Here is a 17,572-nt window from a genome sequence, read left to right on the forward strand (position 1 = left end):
GTTCTGGGATATGCAACCATTTCATTACTCACTCAACTTTCTCAAACAGTTGATGGACAGTTGATACTTGCCTATTGATGTTGGGATTTGACTTTACCCTAGGCCTATAGACAGATCTATGGCTCATGAATTACTATCTGTAATTAATAAGCCATAGAAAAATGACGGTTGAGAATGCACAGGTATAATGACTGTTGAGAATGCACAGGTATAATGACTGTTGAGAATGCACAGGTATAATGACTGTTGAGAATGCACAGGTATAATGACTGTTGAGAATGCACAGTTGTAAGGAGCCAAATGGTTTGCAGATGGTGCAGTATATGTCAATATTATAGAATGTGTCGTATGAGACTCCTCTGTTCTTGCTTAGTGGTATTCTCTATCGAATCAGAGGTTGTCTTCCTCTATTCTCTCTAATTCACCCTCCCCCCCACCTCTCTCTCAGACTGCCAGTCGGGCGTGGCTCTCCAAGTGCTGATGGCCCGTTGTCAGGGGAAACGGAGCTGTTTGGTCCGGGCATCCACGCGAGAGTTCGGGGACCCCTGCTACTCTGGCACCAGGAAATACCTCAGTGTCATCTACACCTGTGGTGAGTCTCCAGTTGTACCGGCTGCAGTTCTTTCACACAACACCTAGTCAGCAGTTCCTTATGTGGACACTAGGGGGAGCTGTTCTCTCAAGTTTCATGTTTTATTAGTCGTAGGAGATACAAGTGGTATATAAACGAGGGATCATCAATTAGATTCAGCCGAGGCACGGTGTTTTTCTTAAGCAGATGGTCAGGAGGCCGGAACATAATTACAAATAATTTGTAGACTGAAAATTGATCGCAAGAAGCCCAAACAAATGTTTGACTAAAACAGTCCTTTCAAACCTTGCCTACTGATGGTATACGATCACATATATCTCTCTATTATGCATGGCAACACTGTGGAACAGATTTCTTTAATCAGATTTCTTTAATTAATGTGTGTGTGTGTGTGTGGGTGGGTGGGTGTGTGGGTGGGTGGGTGGGTGGGTGGGTGGGTGGGTGGGTGGGTGGGTGGGTGGGTGGGTGGGTGGGTGGGTGGTTGTGTGTGTGCTAAGGTGCGGAAAGCTGGTGCAGGTTGTCAGTTCAGTTCAAGTGTTCAGCAGTCTGATGGCTTGTAGATAGAAAGTGTCTCTGAGCCTGTTGGTATCAGACCTCATGCTCCGTGTGTGTGTGTGTATGTGGGGCTGATGTGGATGGCTGCCTATTTATACAACTACGTATGTGGCCCAAGGTTTTTCCCGGTCTTTTATCACTGTCCGTCTGTCTGTCTCTGTCCGTCCGTCCGTCTGTCCGTCTCTCTCCGTCTGTGCGTCTGTCTCTCTCTATATTTATCATGTCTGATGACTGTCTGGTGTTTGTAGGAGTGGTGCTTGACAGTTTAGTTTCTGCTCTCTGTCTCGACGGAAGAGAGACGGGTTTCGTCTCCGTCTATCCAGCCACCACACCCCCAGGCTAATCCTGAGCTGGCACAATATCATTTGTTAACACGCACATTCATAAACTAATGGACACACACATACACACACACACACACACACACACACACACACACACACACACACACACACACACACACACACACACACACACACACACACACATTGTCCAGATGCCTGCTGATCCAGGGATTGATCCATCAATGCCAGGGTCTGGAGCCTTTCAGACCGGACATGTCAGCAGCGACACACATCACACATACTCACCAACCCCCAACCACCCCAAATGACAATGCGTGTCCACCTAACCCATACACTCACACACAGCCCCCTAATGCTGATCAAACTCTGTCCTGAACCCTGTTTGAATGCTCTACAAGAGTTGTCCAGTATCGATCAGAACAAGAGCTGTCCAGTATTGATCAGAACAAGAGCTGTCCAATATCTGTCAATAGATAAACAGTAGAGATTTACTCCTGACCATGTAGTGTGTGCTCCTGACCAGCTCCAGAGATATAGAGTGTGGTCCTGACCAGCTCCAGTGTGCTCCTGACCAGCTCTAGAGATGTAGTGTGTGCTCCTGACCAGCTCCAGAGATGTAGAGTGTACTCCTGACCAGCTCCAGTGTGCTCCTGACCAGCTCCAGTGTGCTCCTGACCAGCTCCAGAGATGTAGAGTGTACTCCTGACCAGCTCCAGAGATGTAGAGTGTGCTCCTGACCAGCTCCAGAGATGTAGTGTGTGCTCCTGACCAGCTCCAGAGATGTAGAGTGTACTCCTGACCAGCTCCAGAGATGTAGAGTGTGCTCCTGACCAGCTCCAGAGATGTAGAGTGTGCTCCTGACCAGCTCCAGAGATGTAGAGTGTACTCCTGACCAGCTCCAGTGTACTCCTGACCAGCTCCAGTGTGCTCCTGACCAGCTCCAGAGATGTAGTGTGTGCTCCTGACCAGCTCCAGAGATGTAGAGTGTACTCCTGACCAGCTCCAGAGATGTAGAGTGTGCTCCTGACCAGCTCCAGAGATGTAGAGTGTGCTCCTGACCAGCTCCAGAGATGTAGTGTGTGCTCCTGACCAGCTCCAGAGATGTAGTGTGTGCTCCTGACCAGCTCCAGAGTGTGCCCCTGACCAGCTCCAGAGATTTAGTGTGTGCCCCTGACCAGCTCCAGAGTGTGCTCCTGACCAGCTCCAGAGTGTGCTCCTGACCAACTCCAGAGATATAGTGTGTGATCCTGACCAGCTCCAGAGATATAGTGTGTGCTCCTGACCAGCTCCAGAGTGTGCTCCTGACCAGCTCCAGAGATATAGTGTGTGCTCCTGACCAGCTCCAGAGTGTGCTCCTGACCAGCTCCAGAGATAGTGTGTGCTCCTGACCAGCTCCAGAGTGTGCTCCTGACCAGCTCCAGAGATATAATGTGTGCTCCTGACCAGCTCCAGAGTGTGCTCCTGACCAGCTCCAGAGATAGTGTGTGCTTAGGTATGGTGGGAAAAAATGGAAGAAAAATAAATAATGGAGTAGGCATAATTTAGGGAAATGGATAAAGAGAAGGTGTGTGTGTGTGTGTGTGTGTGTGTGTGTGTGTGTGTGTGTGTGTGTGTGTGTGTGTGTGTGTGTGTGTGTGTTGATGCAGGGTGTGTAGTGCAGGGGAGACTTTTGGCAAGGAAAAATCCTTCTATCTGTAGTGGAATGCAGTGTTTTCCATTAGCGACTGTCGTCGTCTGAGCAGGTTTCAGACTCTTTTTCAGCCAACTACTTTTTCCACTTCATATTAACTAGTCTACTTTTCATTTAAAAGTTTCAGTTCGCTAGTACGTCGAGCCCTCTCCTGCCGGGATTGAACGATAAGTACCTTCTCGCGATCTATTGACATGATTAGGTGCCTGTCGGTCACAAAGTGTACAATGACAGGCAAACACAGTATGCTGTCTGTCCCGCCTCCCGGTACAATTTTTGCGCCCTGGGCTTGGTTGCAGTCAAATTTCTTTACATGGAGGGGAGAGAGCATGATGCTTGTCAATTTGCAGGTCCCATGTAATATGGGTTGAGCAGAAATCTACTTAGCCTAATTATGGTTTTCTGGCACATAATGTTTTTTTTTTTTTGGCGTGTTTCTCAGAGCCAGCCACACGGAGTCGTGGCGCATAGGCTATTTACTGTGCTTTGATTGACAACTGAATAGCAAGTGTTGAATAGTTCATAAGAGGTGTCAAACTGACTGAATAAAGTCAATCTCAGAAAACTCTTTGCCATTCATAAATCATGCAATGTGGTTATATGTCTATGATATCACAGTGGGAGAAGTAAACCATAGGATTTTCTAGGTTTCCTTTCCTAGGATGTCTGGGCTTGCCTAACCTAAACTAGCAGACGTAAAAGAAATGTCTGAAACTAGATCCACTACATACTGGTCTTCACGAGAAGAAAAATAACTGTCGGGGAGGTTCTCTTCTGCAATGTTCAACCAATCCAGTAAATGTGGAGGAGGAGTAAAGATGGAGTGTCGCGTTGTTAACCACCAAATGCGGAAGTCGCATCACAGCTCTCTCTTAATTTTCCCTGAAAATCGGAACTTCCGGTTGTCGGGGACTCGGCAGAGGCTTGCCACATAACCACGTTTACATGAGCACAGTATACCGGATAGTCGCTTATATCCCGCTTATGGTCATATTCAGGATAAACTGTTTACATGCACCAATGATATCCCACTCAGTATCCCTGTAGCCATGAATAAACATAATATTCCTCATTGAAGTTCATATGGATTAAATGGAATAGTAACTGAAAGATGGACGCAAGCAGAACCCCTCAACAACATTCCGCTGAAAAGGCAGCACGCGAAATTCTAAATATATTTTTTAAATATGTAACTTTCATATATTCACAAGTGCAATACACCAAATTAAAGCTTAACTTCTTGTTAATCTACCCATCGTGTCCAATTTCAAAAGGCTTTACAGCAAAAGCACAACATATGATTATGTTAGGTCAGACCCTAGTCACAAAACACATACATCCATTTTCCAGCCTAAGAGAGGAGTCACAAAAAGCAGAAATAGAGATAAAAATTAATCACTAACCTTTGATGATCTTCATCAGATGGCACTCATAGGACTTCATGTTATGCAATACATGTATGTTTTGTTCCATAAAGTTCATACTTATATCCAAAGATCTCAGTTGACATTGGCCGTTAATGTTCAGTAATGTTGTGCCTCGAAAACATCCGGCGAATTTGCAGAGAGCCACATCAATTTACAGAAATAGTCATCATAAACTTTAATATAAGATACAAGTGTTATGCACAGAATTAGAGATATACTTCTCCTTAATGCAACCGCTGTGTCAGATTTTTGTTTTACTTTACGGAAAAAGCAAACCATGCAATAATCTGAGTACAGTGCTCAGACAACAAAACAAGCCATACAGATATCCACCATGTTGTGGAGTCAACAGAAGTTATAAATATTCACTTACCTATGATGATCTTCATCCGAATGCACTCCCAGGAATCCCAGTTCCACAATAAATGTTTGATTTCTTCGATAAAGTCCATCATTTATGTACAAATAACTCCTTTTGTTAGCGCGTTCAGTTCACAAATCCAAACTCACGACGCAGGGGCAGGTCCAGGCAAAAGTTCAGAAGAAAAGTCATATTACAGTTCGTAGAAACAGGTCAAACGAAAGATAGAATCAATCTTTAGGATGTTTTTATCATAAATCCTCAATAATGTTCCAACGGGAGAATTCCTTTGTCTGTAGAAATGCAATGGAATGCAAGCTAACTCTCACGTGAGCGCGCATGATCAGCTCATGCCACTCTGGCAGACCTGACTCATTCAGCTCCCATTCCCCCCTCCTTCACAGTAGAAGCATCAAACAAGGTTCTAAAGACTGTTGACATCTAGTGGAAGCCTTAGGGAGTGCAATATGACCCCATAGACACTGTATATTGGATAGGCAATGAGTTGAAAAACTACAAACCTCAGATTTCCCACTTCCTGGTTGGATTTTTCTAGGGTTTTTGCCTGCCATATGAGTTCTGTTATACTCACAGACATCATTCAAACAGTTTTAGAATCGTCAGAGTGTTTTCTATCCAAATCTACTAATAATATGCATATATTAGCAACTGGGCCTGAGTAGCAGGCAGTTTACTCTGGGCACTCTTTTCATCCAGACGTGAAAATGCTGCCCCCTATCCCAAACAGGATATCTTCTAACATATATAATAATATAATATTAACTGTAGGTCTATAACCTCTAACATATAATATTAACTGTAGGTCTATAACCTCTAACATATAATATTAACTGTAGGTCTATAACCTCTAACATATAATATTAACTGTAGGTCTATAACCTCTAACATATAATATTAACTGTAGGTCTATAACCTCTAACATATATAATAATATAATATTAACTGTAGGTCTATAACCTCTAACATATAATATAATATTAACTGTAGGTCTATAACCTCTAACATATAATATAATATTAACTGTAGGTCTATAACCTCTAACATATAATATAATATTAACTGTAGGTCTATAACCTCTAACATATAATATTAACTGTAGGTCTATAACCTCTAACATATAATATAATATTAACTGTAGGTCTATAACCTCTAACATATAATATAATATTAACTGTAGGTCTATAACCTCTAACATATATAATAATATAATATTAACTGTAGGTCTATAACCTCTAACATATATAATAATATAATATTAACTGTAGGTCTATAACCTCTAACATATAATATTAACTGTAGGCCTATAACCTCTAACATATATAATAATATAATATTAACTGTAGGTCTATAACCTCTAACATATAATATTAACTGTAGGTCTATAACCTCTAACATATAATATTAACTGTAGGTCTATAACCTCTAACATATAATATAATATTAACTGTAGGTCTATAACCTCTAACATATAATATAATATTAACTGTAGGTCTATAACCTCTAACATATATAATAATATAATATTAACTGTAGGTCTATAACCTCTAACATATATAATAATATAATATTAACTGTAGGTCTATAACCTCTAACATATAATATTAACTGTAGGTCTATAACCTCTAACATATATAATAATATAATATTAACTGTAGGTCTATAACCTCTAACATATAATATTAACTGTAGGTCTATAACCTCTAACATATAATATTAACTGTAGGTCTATAACCTCTAACATATAATATTAACTGTAGGTCTATAACCTCTAACATATATAATAATATAATATTAACTGTAGGTCTATAACCTCTAACATATAATATTAACTGTAGGTCTATAACCTCTAACATATAATATTAACTGTAGGTCTATAACCTCTAACATATAATATAATATTAACTGTAGGTCTATAACCTCTAACATATAATATTAACTGTAGGTCTATAACCTCTAACATATAATATAATATTAACTGTAGGTCTATAACCTCTAACATATAATATTAACTGTAGGTCTATAACCTCTAACATATAATATTAACTGTAGGTCTATAACCTCTAACATATAATATTAACTGTAGGTCTATAACCTCTAACATATAATATAATATTAACTGTAGGTCTATAACCTCTAACATATAATATAATATTAACTGTAGGTCTATAACCTCTAACATATAATATTAACTGTAGGTCTATAACCTATAACACATAGAATAATATAATATTAACTCCTGCAGAATTATGCATTTATTGCAGTAAAATGGTACAACAAATGTTCATTTTGTCTCGAGAACAGGAGTGGAGAACTATGATTTCTTTCTTTCAGCATCGAATGTTTGTGTAATGTGTTATCTTTGACACGGTTATGTAAGCAGACAGTATTTAACCCACAGCGTGATGACCAACTTGAAGACTTGTTTTCATCCTTCTCTAAGCTTGTTATGTCCTTAAAACCCATCAAACTGATGTCATTTGAACATTTTGCACAGCATCAATCTTTCCACTGTTTTGAAGTTATTGCGTTTCCCCCCGGTCCCTAAACGAAACAGACAACTTTACCGTTGGTGTTAACTATAATACTAATGCATTCATTCTATCGATGTAAGACATTATTCTGGTGAGGACTACGGGAATTATTCTTCTGGGGCAACAGGTTAGGCTATGACAGAAGAGAAGCTGCATGTTTTTAACTCTAGTTGACAAACAAATGGCCTACCAAATGTCGGAAGCTACACTAAACAAAAAATAAAAAATAAATGTAACAAAATGTGGAAAAAGTCAAGGGATCTGAATACTTTCCAAATACATTGTACCAGACAAATAAATCAATTAATACATGATAGACTGACCAGGTGACTCCAGGTGAATGCTATGATCCCTTATTGATGTCACTTGGTAAATCCACTTCAGTCAGTGTAGATGAAGGGGAGGAGACAGGTTAAAGAAGGATTTTTAAGCCTTGAGACAATTGAGACATGGATTGTGTATTCGTTCCATTCGGAGGGTGAATGGGCAAGACAACATATTGGAGTGCCTTTGAACGGGGTACGATAGTAGGTGCCGGGCTCACCGGTTTGAGTGTGTCAAGAACTGCAACGCTGCTGAGTTTTTCACGCTCAACAGTTTCCCATGTGTATCAAGAATGATCCACCACCCAAAGGACATTGAGCCAACTTGACACAACTGTGGGCAAGCATTAACATGGGCCAGTATTCTTGTGGAGCGCTTTTGACACCTTGTAGAGTCCATGCCCCAATGAAATGAGGCTGTTTTGAGGGCAAAACGGGGTGCAACTCAATATTAGGAATGTGTTCCTAATGTTTTGTACAATTAGTGTATATGGAAGAAGTTTATTGCCAAACAAAATAAAATATGGGTAAACAATTATTATTATTTTGTATCTTTCTTATACTGTATTGCTCCGAAATAGGACAGAAACTTTCAAATGTTTTGGGGACAATCTGTTTTTCCATTAATGTATTTGGTATTCAATGCTTTTCTATGGGCTAATAGCAGTAAGACAAAATGTAATGTTTCATCAAATACTTGCTTAATTCATTTTTTTGATACCTAATGGGGTCCTAAAATTCAATATCAAATAGCTAAATTATCTTTGGTGTGACCATCTTAAAACAATTCCATATGACGTTAGCAGTAAAACTCTAAATACAACTTAATAAGACTTCTTGGTAACAATGAAGTACTTTACTGTGATTGTTGCCAATGAAAATGGTCAAAAAGAAACAAAAATAGCTTCTTAGCAAAGAGGAATTTCTCAAGCTAGAATTTAGCTAGGACTGTCTGGGAGTGGTCTGAGTGGGGAGGGGAAAACTGAAAACTAGCTGTTATTGGCAGAGGTTTGGAACTCTTTGTTATTGGTCTATTAATTAATTTACTTCCTGGTGATGTCACCAGGTAGGCCAAAACTACATCCCACCAAACAGCTTTTACACTAAAAGGGCATCATCATCATTTTCACAATTTCACATTATTATTTCAACCTCATTATGTACTCTGGAAATGTGACTGCACTGTGCCTTTAATCTCAAGAGACATATTGAAGATTAAACATGTTTTATGTTTTCTTACTTACAAAATGGTCTTGATCACTCCTGAGGGGATAGACTCACTCCTTAGCAATAACAAAGCCGTAAATGGCCTGGAATGAGTCATCAGTCTCCCCACAGATTACACACCCACACACACACACTTCCTGTCCCAGATCTCCCCTTCACACAAGGTGACCCTTTTTGGTTCTATGTAGCAACCCTTTCTTCTAGCATATACCTTACACCAGTATAACCACCTCATCTAGTTCCCTGGGTCCATATTCTCCAGTCCTGAGCCCGTAGGCCTTAGTCTCTAGCGCTAACCTCCAGCCTGGAGGCCTTAGTCTCTGGCGCTAACCTTCAGCCTTAGTCTCTACGCTACCCTCCAGCCTGGAGGCCTTAGTCTCTGGCGCTAACCTCCAGCTTGAGGTTTTAGTCTCTGGTGCTAACCTCCAGCCTGGAGGCCTTAGTCTCTGGTGCTAACCTTCAGCCTTAGTCTCTGGTGCTAACCTCCAGCCTGAGTGCCTTAGTCTCTGGTGCTAACCTTCAGCCTTTGTCTCTGGTGCTAACTTCCAGCCTGGAGGTTTTAGTCTCTGGTGCTAACCTCCAGCCTGGAGGCCTTAGTCTCTGGTGCTAACCTTCAGCCTTAGTCTCTGGTGCTAACTTCCAGCCTGGGTGCCTTAGTCTCTGGTGCTAACCTTCAGCCTTAGTCTCTGGTGCTAACCTCCAGCCTGGAGGTCTTAGTCTCTGGTGCTAATCTCCAGCGTGGAGGCTGCTCCTTTCTCCAGTTCACCACTCAGTCCTCACCCAAGGCCCCCCACTCCCCTTCTCTCCTCTGTCTGATCTTGTCTTAGCCAGCTAAGTGCTGCAATTTACCCATTTCCTGTTGCCAATCACCAACATTTATTAGGCATTCCTTTACCTTTTATCTCCTGTTGCAACCTACCGCTAACCTCCACTAACCTACCACTAACCTCCACTAACCTACCAAACCTACCACTAACCTCCACTAACCTACCAAACCTACCACTAACCTTCACTAACCTACCAAACTTACCACTAACCTCCACTTGTTCAAAGATTTCTTATGTCGTTCAGAGGGCCGTTCGGGGCCATCTATTACACCAGTGCACAGTGAGGGGGCGTCTATGTGAAGTTGGGAAGTTTAAAGAGAGAGGCTTTATCTTGATAAGTCAGTGGGGCTTTATTACCTGAGTGCCAGAGTAGGAGGCCTGTGTGTTATTAGTTATGGATGGATGTTGATGTGAGTTATCGATGAATGTGGATGTGAGTTATGGATGGAGGTTGATGTGAGTTATGATTGGAGGTTGATGTGAGTTATGGACGGGGGAGATGTTTATTTTGGCTCAGGTGTGTGTGTGTGTGTGTGTGTGTGTGTGTGTGTGTGTGTGTGTGTGTGTGTGCCTTATCTACAGGCCAGCTAAACAGCACTGGGTCCACTTGGCCTGCTTCCCCCTGCATCCTCCTGTCTGTTTTGGATACCATTTAACACACACACACATCTGAATGGAGATGATCAGGAGGGTATGACACACAGTAAATGACTGACCATAGGTCTCTGTTGGCTGTTGAGCTGTATGCGAGTATGATAGGTAGAAGAATCCTGTTCTGATATCCTCTCACTAGCCACTAGTACTGTCTGTTCTGAAATCCCCTCACTATCCACTACTACTGTCTGTTCTGATATCCTCTCACTAGCCACTAGTACTGTCTGTTCTGTTTGTGGAAGAGAGGATTGGGGGATTGTTTAAATTGTGCACTATTAAATTATGCAGTATTTATCAATCATAGTAAGAATCTGGTAGCAGCAGTTGTGATGTGTGTAGAGTGTGTGTGTGTGTGTGTGTGTAGAGAGTGTGTGTGTGTGCGTGTGTAGTGTGTGTAGAGTGTATGCAGTGTGTGTGTGTGGAGGATCAGTGCAGGTGGCACTGACACACACACACACACACACACACACACACACACACACACACACACACACACACACACACACACACACACACACACACACACACACACACACACTGGTTTTGTCAGTTGTTTCTGAGAAAATCAGTGTCCCCTTAGTTTACATGTTTGCTACAGCACCAACATAATGCTCAACAGCATCCGAAAACTATAAATACAGCACCTTAACCTGACTTGTTTCATGTATTGAGTTGGATTGAATTGAAATGATTTCAGTTAAGTGGTCTGTGCACTTTACCCAAGCTGTCCTGTCAGCGAATCAGATGCTGTGGTAGGAACTCGAGGCGTTTTGGCGTTCGTGGGCGGGTGGGCAGGCAGGTGGGTAGGTGGGTGGGTGGGAGGTTTCCATGGTGATTTGCTGATGCCAGACAGTCAGAGGATTGTGCTTGGTCAGGACCTCTAGGTCAGCATGTTTAGTCAGCTGATGTCTGTCCCGCTCCCACACAAACTAGCTCACTCACATCATCTAATAGCTGCTGGTACACACACGCACACATACACACACACACAATCTCTATGAACTTGATACAATTCTCAGTTGAATTCACTTCAGATGGGATGGTTTGGTTCCTAAGGGACATACAGTAAGAGATGTGTTGTTTTAATTAAGTGGCATACACTTTAAAACCAGAGGTGTTTTACTACTCCTCTCTCTCTCTCTCTCTCTCTCTCTCTCTCTCTCTCTCTCTCTCTCTCTCTCTCTCCCTCTCTCTCTCTCTGTCTCTCTCTCTCTCTCTCTCTCTCTCTCTCTCTCTCTCTCTCTCTCTCTCTCTCTCTGTCTCTCTCTCCTCTCTCTCTCTCTCTCTCTCTATCTCTCTCTCTCTCTCTCTCTCTGTACCTCCTTTCTCTCAATTCATTTTCAATTTAAGGGCTTTATTGGCATGGGAAATATATGTTCACATGGCCAATGTAAGTGAAGTGCATAATAAACAAGTGTAATAAACAAATCAAATGAACAGTAAACATTACACTCACAAAAGTTCCAAAAGAATAAAGACATTTCAAATTTGATTTTATGTGCAAATAGTTAAATTACAAAAGGTTCTTCACTGGTTGCCCTTTTCGTGTGGCAACAGGTCACAAATATTGCTTGTGTGATGACACACTGTGGCATTTCACCCAGTAGATATGGGAGTTTATCAAGATTGGGATTGTGTAATCTGAGGGAAGTATGGGTCTCTAATATTGTCATACATTTGACAGGAGGTTAGGAAGTGCAGCTCAGTTTCCACCTCATTTTGTCGGCAGTGTGCACATAGCCTGTCTCCTCTTGAGAGCCATGTCTGCCTACGGCGGCCTTTCTCAACAGCAAGGCTGTGCTCACTCAATCTGTACATAGTCAAAGCTTTCCTTAAGTTTGGGTCAGTCACAGTGGTCAGGTATTCTGCCACTGTGTACTCTCTGTTTAGGGCCAAATAGCATTCTAGTTTGATCTGTTTTTTTGTGGATTCTTTCCAATGTGTCAAGTAATTATCTTTTTGTTTTCTTCTGATTTGGTTGGGTCTAATTGTGTTGCTGTCCTGGGGGTCTGTTTGTGTTTGTGAACAGAGCCCCATGACCAGCTTGATTAAGGGACTCTTCTCCAGGTTCATCTCTCTGTAGGTGATGGCTTTGTTATGGAAGGTTTGGGAATCGCTTCCTTTTAGGTGGTTGTAGAATTTAACGACTCTTTTCCGGATTTTGATCATTAGCGGGTATCAATCACCCTAATTCTGCTCTGCATGCATTATTTGGTGTTTTGCATTGTACACTGAGAATACTTTTGCAGAATTCTGCAATTTGGTGTTTGTCCCATTTTGTGAATTCAGTGGGTTAAAAAACTGATTCAAGTATTTTTAGCCAGATCCTAATTGGTATGTTGAATTTTATGTTCCTTTTGATGTCATAGAAGGCCCTTCTTGCCTTGTCTCTCAGATCATTCACAGCTTTGTGGAAGTTACCTGTGGCGCTGATGTTTAGGCCGAGGTATGTATAGTTGTTTGTGTGCTCTAGGGCAACGGTGTCTAGATGGAATTTGTATTTGTGGTCTTGGCAACTGCACCTTTTTTGGAACACCATTATTTTTGTCTTACTGAGATGTAGGTCTGACACAATCTGTGCAGAAGATCTAGGTGCTGCTGTAGGCCCTCCTTGGTTGGTGACAGAAGCACCAGACCATCAGCAATCAGTAAACATTTGACTTCATATTCTAGTAGGGTGAGGCCGGGTGCTGCAGACTGTTCTACTGCCCTCGCCAATTTGTTGATATATATGTTGAAGAGTGTGGGGCTTAAGCTGCATCCCTGTCTCACCCCACGGCCCTGTGGAAATGTTAGGTTGTTTTTTTGTGACTTTTAAACGCACACTTGTTGTTTGTGTACATGGATTTTATAATGTTGTATGTTTTTCCCCCAACACCACTTTTCATCAATTTGTATAGCAGGCCCTCATGCCAAATTGAGTCCCAAAAAAATTGAAATCAACAAAGCATGAGAAGACTTTGCCTTTGTTTTGGTTTGTTTGTTTGTCAATTAGGGTGTGCAGGGTGAATACGTGGTCTGTCGTACAGTAATTTGGTAAAAAGACAATTTGACATTTTTTACATTTGTACAGTACATTTGCTCTCTCTCTCTCTCTGTACACCCTTTCTCTCTCTCTCTCTCTCTCTCTCTCTCTCTCTCTCTCTCTCTCTCTCTCTCTGTACCCCTTTCTCTCTCTTGCTCTCTTTCCTACTATCTCCCCCCTCTCTCTCTCTCTTTTTCTCTCTCTCTCTCTGTCTCTCTCTCTCTCTCTTTCTCCCACTATCTCTCTGTACCACCTCTCTCTATCTAACTCTCTCTATCTGTGTCACCTACGGGTGGTTTGTATACGGTTAACAATGGCATCGTTCTGATTTTTTCAGTCAAGGGGAGAGCTGTTCTGTTAAGCTTTTATGTTTTCCTCATAAGCTTTAGAAATGGAACAATTTGAACACACTCCGTGGTTTTTCCATATTTGTTTGATAATGGCATCTTTTGTTGGTCTGGAAAGTCGGGGAAACTCTGGACATACAATAGAATTCTAACACACTGAAATGATTCTTGCAATGCTCTAAGCAAGTTTACTAATTTTGTGTTCCTTTGTAGCAACATTCTGTGTTTACCTTCTTCCCAGGTAGCTGAGAGGAGTAAGTGACGTGCTTTAATTTTGTCTTCAGACACTAATCATTTCCAGTCAATAGCTGCTTTCAGTTTTCCTTCTGTGGTTGAGGAACAGAGAGAGAGAGAGAGGTGGAAACTGAGCTGCACTTCCTAATCTCCTGCCAAATGTATGGCCATATTAGAGACACATATTTCCCTCTGATTACACAGACCCACAAATAATATATGACATTTGAAAAGTCTTTATTATTTTGGATCTTTTGTAAGTGTAATGTTTACTGTTCATTTTTTTGTTTATTTCACTTTTGTTTATTATCTATTTCACTTGCTTTGGCAATGTAAACATACGTTTCCCATGTCAATAAAGCCCTTAAATTGAATTGAAATTGAGAGCGAGAGAAGCAGAGTGAGAGAGAGACAAGCAGAGTGAGAGAGGGGCAGAGAGAGGAGAGGGAAAAGGGGTAGAGCGAGAGAGAAACTCAATATACTTTAAAATGACTAAAACCGAATGTAAACTGTGTATAAATTATAATGGACCTACATTCATATAGTTCCTTAAATGTGTCCAGCTCACTAATTATCACTGAAATGAAAGCTAGACGAGATAGATAGAGACAGTGAGGAAATAAACATTTTCAGTGCTGCCCTCCGGACCTCGTTGAAGACCGGGCAAAATGAGTTTGACACCCCTGGTGTAGGTGGACACCATATGCCCCATGCTCTCTCTCTCTCTTTTTTTTGTGTTTTTCGTCCTCGCTCTATCCCGCTGTCACATTCCACTGCTTGGAAGCCCGGGGTTTAATGTTCGCTGCCCACAAGAGGAGGAAGGAAGAAACGAGCTGAAAGAGTAGTAAGAGCAAGCCAACAGAAGAGTTCCGCCTACTCTAGCCTTCCCTGGTTTACCTTCTCTCTTTCTCTCCTTCTCTCTTTCTCTCCCTTTCTCTCCTTCTCTCTTTCTCTCCCTTTCTCTCCGGATCGGACGGAAAAAGAAAACTCTGTCCAAAGTATTTTGGGTTTAAGGGGAGGGAGTAGTTGCATTGCAAATGAGCGTACCTTCTTAAATGCGCAATACTTTATTTTTTATTTCTCCATCTCTCCTTTTTTTGGATGCGCGTTTTATTTATTTTGGGACCCGCTGTGGAGTAGTATTCACATGAGCGCTTGTTTTTACGGTGCCTCTGGCAGACCCTGGCCGTGCTCTCGGTGAGGGCAGGGGGAAAGACAGACAGACACACACACACACACACACTCTCACTCACTCACTGGAAAGCAGAGACAGAGTTACTACCAGGACTCCGGACGATGTGTGTGTAAGTGTCACCTTTTTCTCTCCCTCTGTTGCTAGAACAGTGAAGCATGTTACTGTGCTGGTTTAAATAATGCCCATAGCTTCAGTTTTACATTAACTTGCATTTTGTAGTTCTCTCTCAATTGAATATGGCACACTTCTTGTAGGCTACAGGACAGTGTGATGGTACTGATAGCAGTCATATGGGCTACAGTACAGTTTATAAAGACTACAGTACAGTTTATAAAGGCTACAGTACAGTTTATAAAGACTACAGTGCAGTTTATAAAGGCTACAGTACAGTTTATAAAGACTACAGTACAGTTTATAAAGGCTACAGTACAGTTGATAAAGGCTACAGTACAGTTTATAAAGGCTACAGTACAGTTTATAAAGACTACAGTACAGTTTATAAAGGCTACAGTACAGTTTATAAAGACTACAGTGCAGTTTATAAAGGCTACAGTACAGTTTATAAAGACTACAGTGCAGTTTATAAAGGCTACAGTACAGTTGATAAAGGCTACAGTACAGTTTATAAAGGCTACAGTACAGTTTATAAAGACTACAGTACAGTTTATAAAGGCTACATTACAGTTTATAAAGGCTACAGTACAGTGTGATGGTACTGATAGATACATTTTTGTCTCACTTCTTTTTCTCAAGAGGAGAACTGAGTATTTTCTCTTCTTGTTGTATGCTATTGCTAACTTAGAGCTCAGTATCATGTTATTGCTAACTTAGAGCTCAGTATCATGTTATTGCTAACGGAAGGCTCAGTATCATGTTATTGCTAACTGAAGGCTCAGTATCATGTTATTGCTAACTTAGAGCTCATTATCATGTTATTGCTAACTTAGAGCTCAGTATCATGTTATTGCTAACTTAGAGCTCAGTATCATGTTATTGCTAACTGAAGGCTCAGTGTCATGTTATTGCTAACTGAAGGCTCAGTATCATGTTATTGCTAACTTAGAGCTCAGTATCATGTTATTGCTAACTTAGAGCTCAGTATCATGTTATTGCTAACTTAGAGCTCAGTATCGTGTTATTGCTAACTGAAGGCTCAGTATCATGTTATTGCTAACTGAAGGCTCAGTATCATGTTATTGCTAACTGAAGGCTCAGTATCATGTTATTGCTAACTGAAGGCTCAGTATCATGTTATTGCTAACTGAAGGCTCAGTATCATGTTATTGCTAACTGAAGGCTCAGTATCATGTTATTGCTAACTTAGAGCTCAGTATCATGTTATTGCTCACTTAGAGCTCAGTATTGTTTCACTTGTTACTTTTCACTGAAGCTTCAGTATGGAATAATGCTTGTTATTGCTCACTGGGAGCTCATTATAAAATCTGTCATGTTATAGATAGGTTGATTATTTAGCAAGAAAACCGAGGTGTGTTCAACTATGGGGCTAAACAGGTGAGGTTGGCATAGATTGTTGACAACATGTAAACTATTTTTCGTCTTAAAATTTTTTTGAAAACTTAAATACATTTGCACAATGAGCATTTGTCTCTCAAAGACATCATTACAGTTGTTGGTTATCTAGCTAGCAATTTTTTTGCCATATTAGAATTGACATGAAATCAGTCAAAACACACAAAAAAGAAACGAGCCAATTATGATTCCCCACATGGCAGTTTCTTGTCATTCTTGCTAGCAATCTGGCCATCCAGAATCACAACAGCCTGACTTCTACCCCATTGAGGAGCGCACATGACGTTGTCAGCTAACCCATCATTGGAGGTTCAGTATTGAATCTCACATGTTATTCCTCATTGAAGTTTCAGTATTGAATCTCTCATTTTATTCCTCATTGAAGGTTCAGTATTGAATCTCTCATGTTATTCCTCATTGAAGGTTCAGTTTTGAATCTCTCATTTTATTCCTCATTGAAGGTTCAGTATTGAATCTCACATGTTATTCCTCATTGAAGGTTCAGTATTGAATCTCTCATTTTATTCCTCATTGAAGGTTCAGTATTGAATCTCACATGTTATTCCTCGTTGAAGGTTCAGTATTGAATCTCACATGTTATTCCTCATTGAAGGTTCAGTATTGAATCTCTCATTTTATTCCTCATTGAAGGTCCAGTATTGAATCTCTCATGTTATTCCTCATTGGGAGCTCAGTATTGAATCTCTCATGTTATTCCTCATTGGGAG

At 41.0% G+C, this 17,572-nt stretch overlaps 1 protein-coding gene across 1 annotated transcript in view; it reads left to right on the plus strand.

The window, feature by feature from the left end:
• Positions 1 to 17,572, plus strand: part of LOC110529360 (protein eva-1 homolog C) — a 192,060-nt gene that overhangs the window by 91,030 nt on the left and 83,458 nt on the right. The window contains exon 5 of the mRNA XM_036984740.1: positions 449 to 592. Within this exon, the coding sequence (XP_036840635.1) occupies positions 449 to 592 (144 nt within the window). The remainder of the gene's footprint in view (positions 1 to 448; positions 593 to 17,572) is intronic.

The sequence above is a fragment of the Oncorhynchus mykiss genome, chromosome 8 (assembly GCF_013265735.2).
Source record: "Oncorhynchus mykiss isolate Arlee chromosome 8, USDA_OmykA_1.1, whole genome shotgun sequence".
Classification (NCBI taxonomy): Eukaryota; Metazoa; Chordata; class Actinopteri; order Salmoniformes; family Salmonidae; genus Oncorhynchus; species Oncorhynchus mykiss.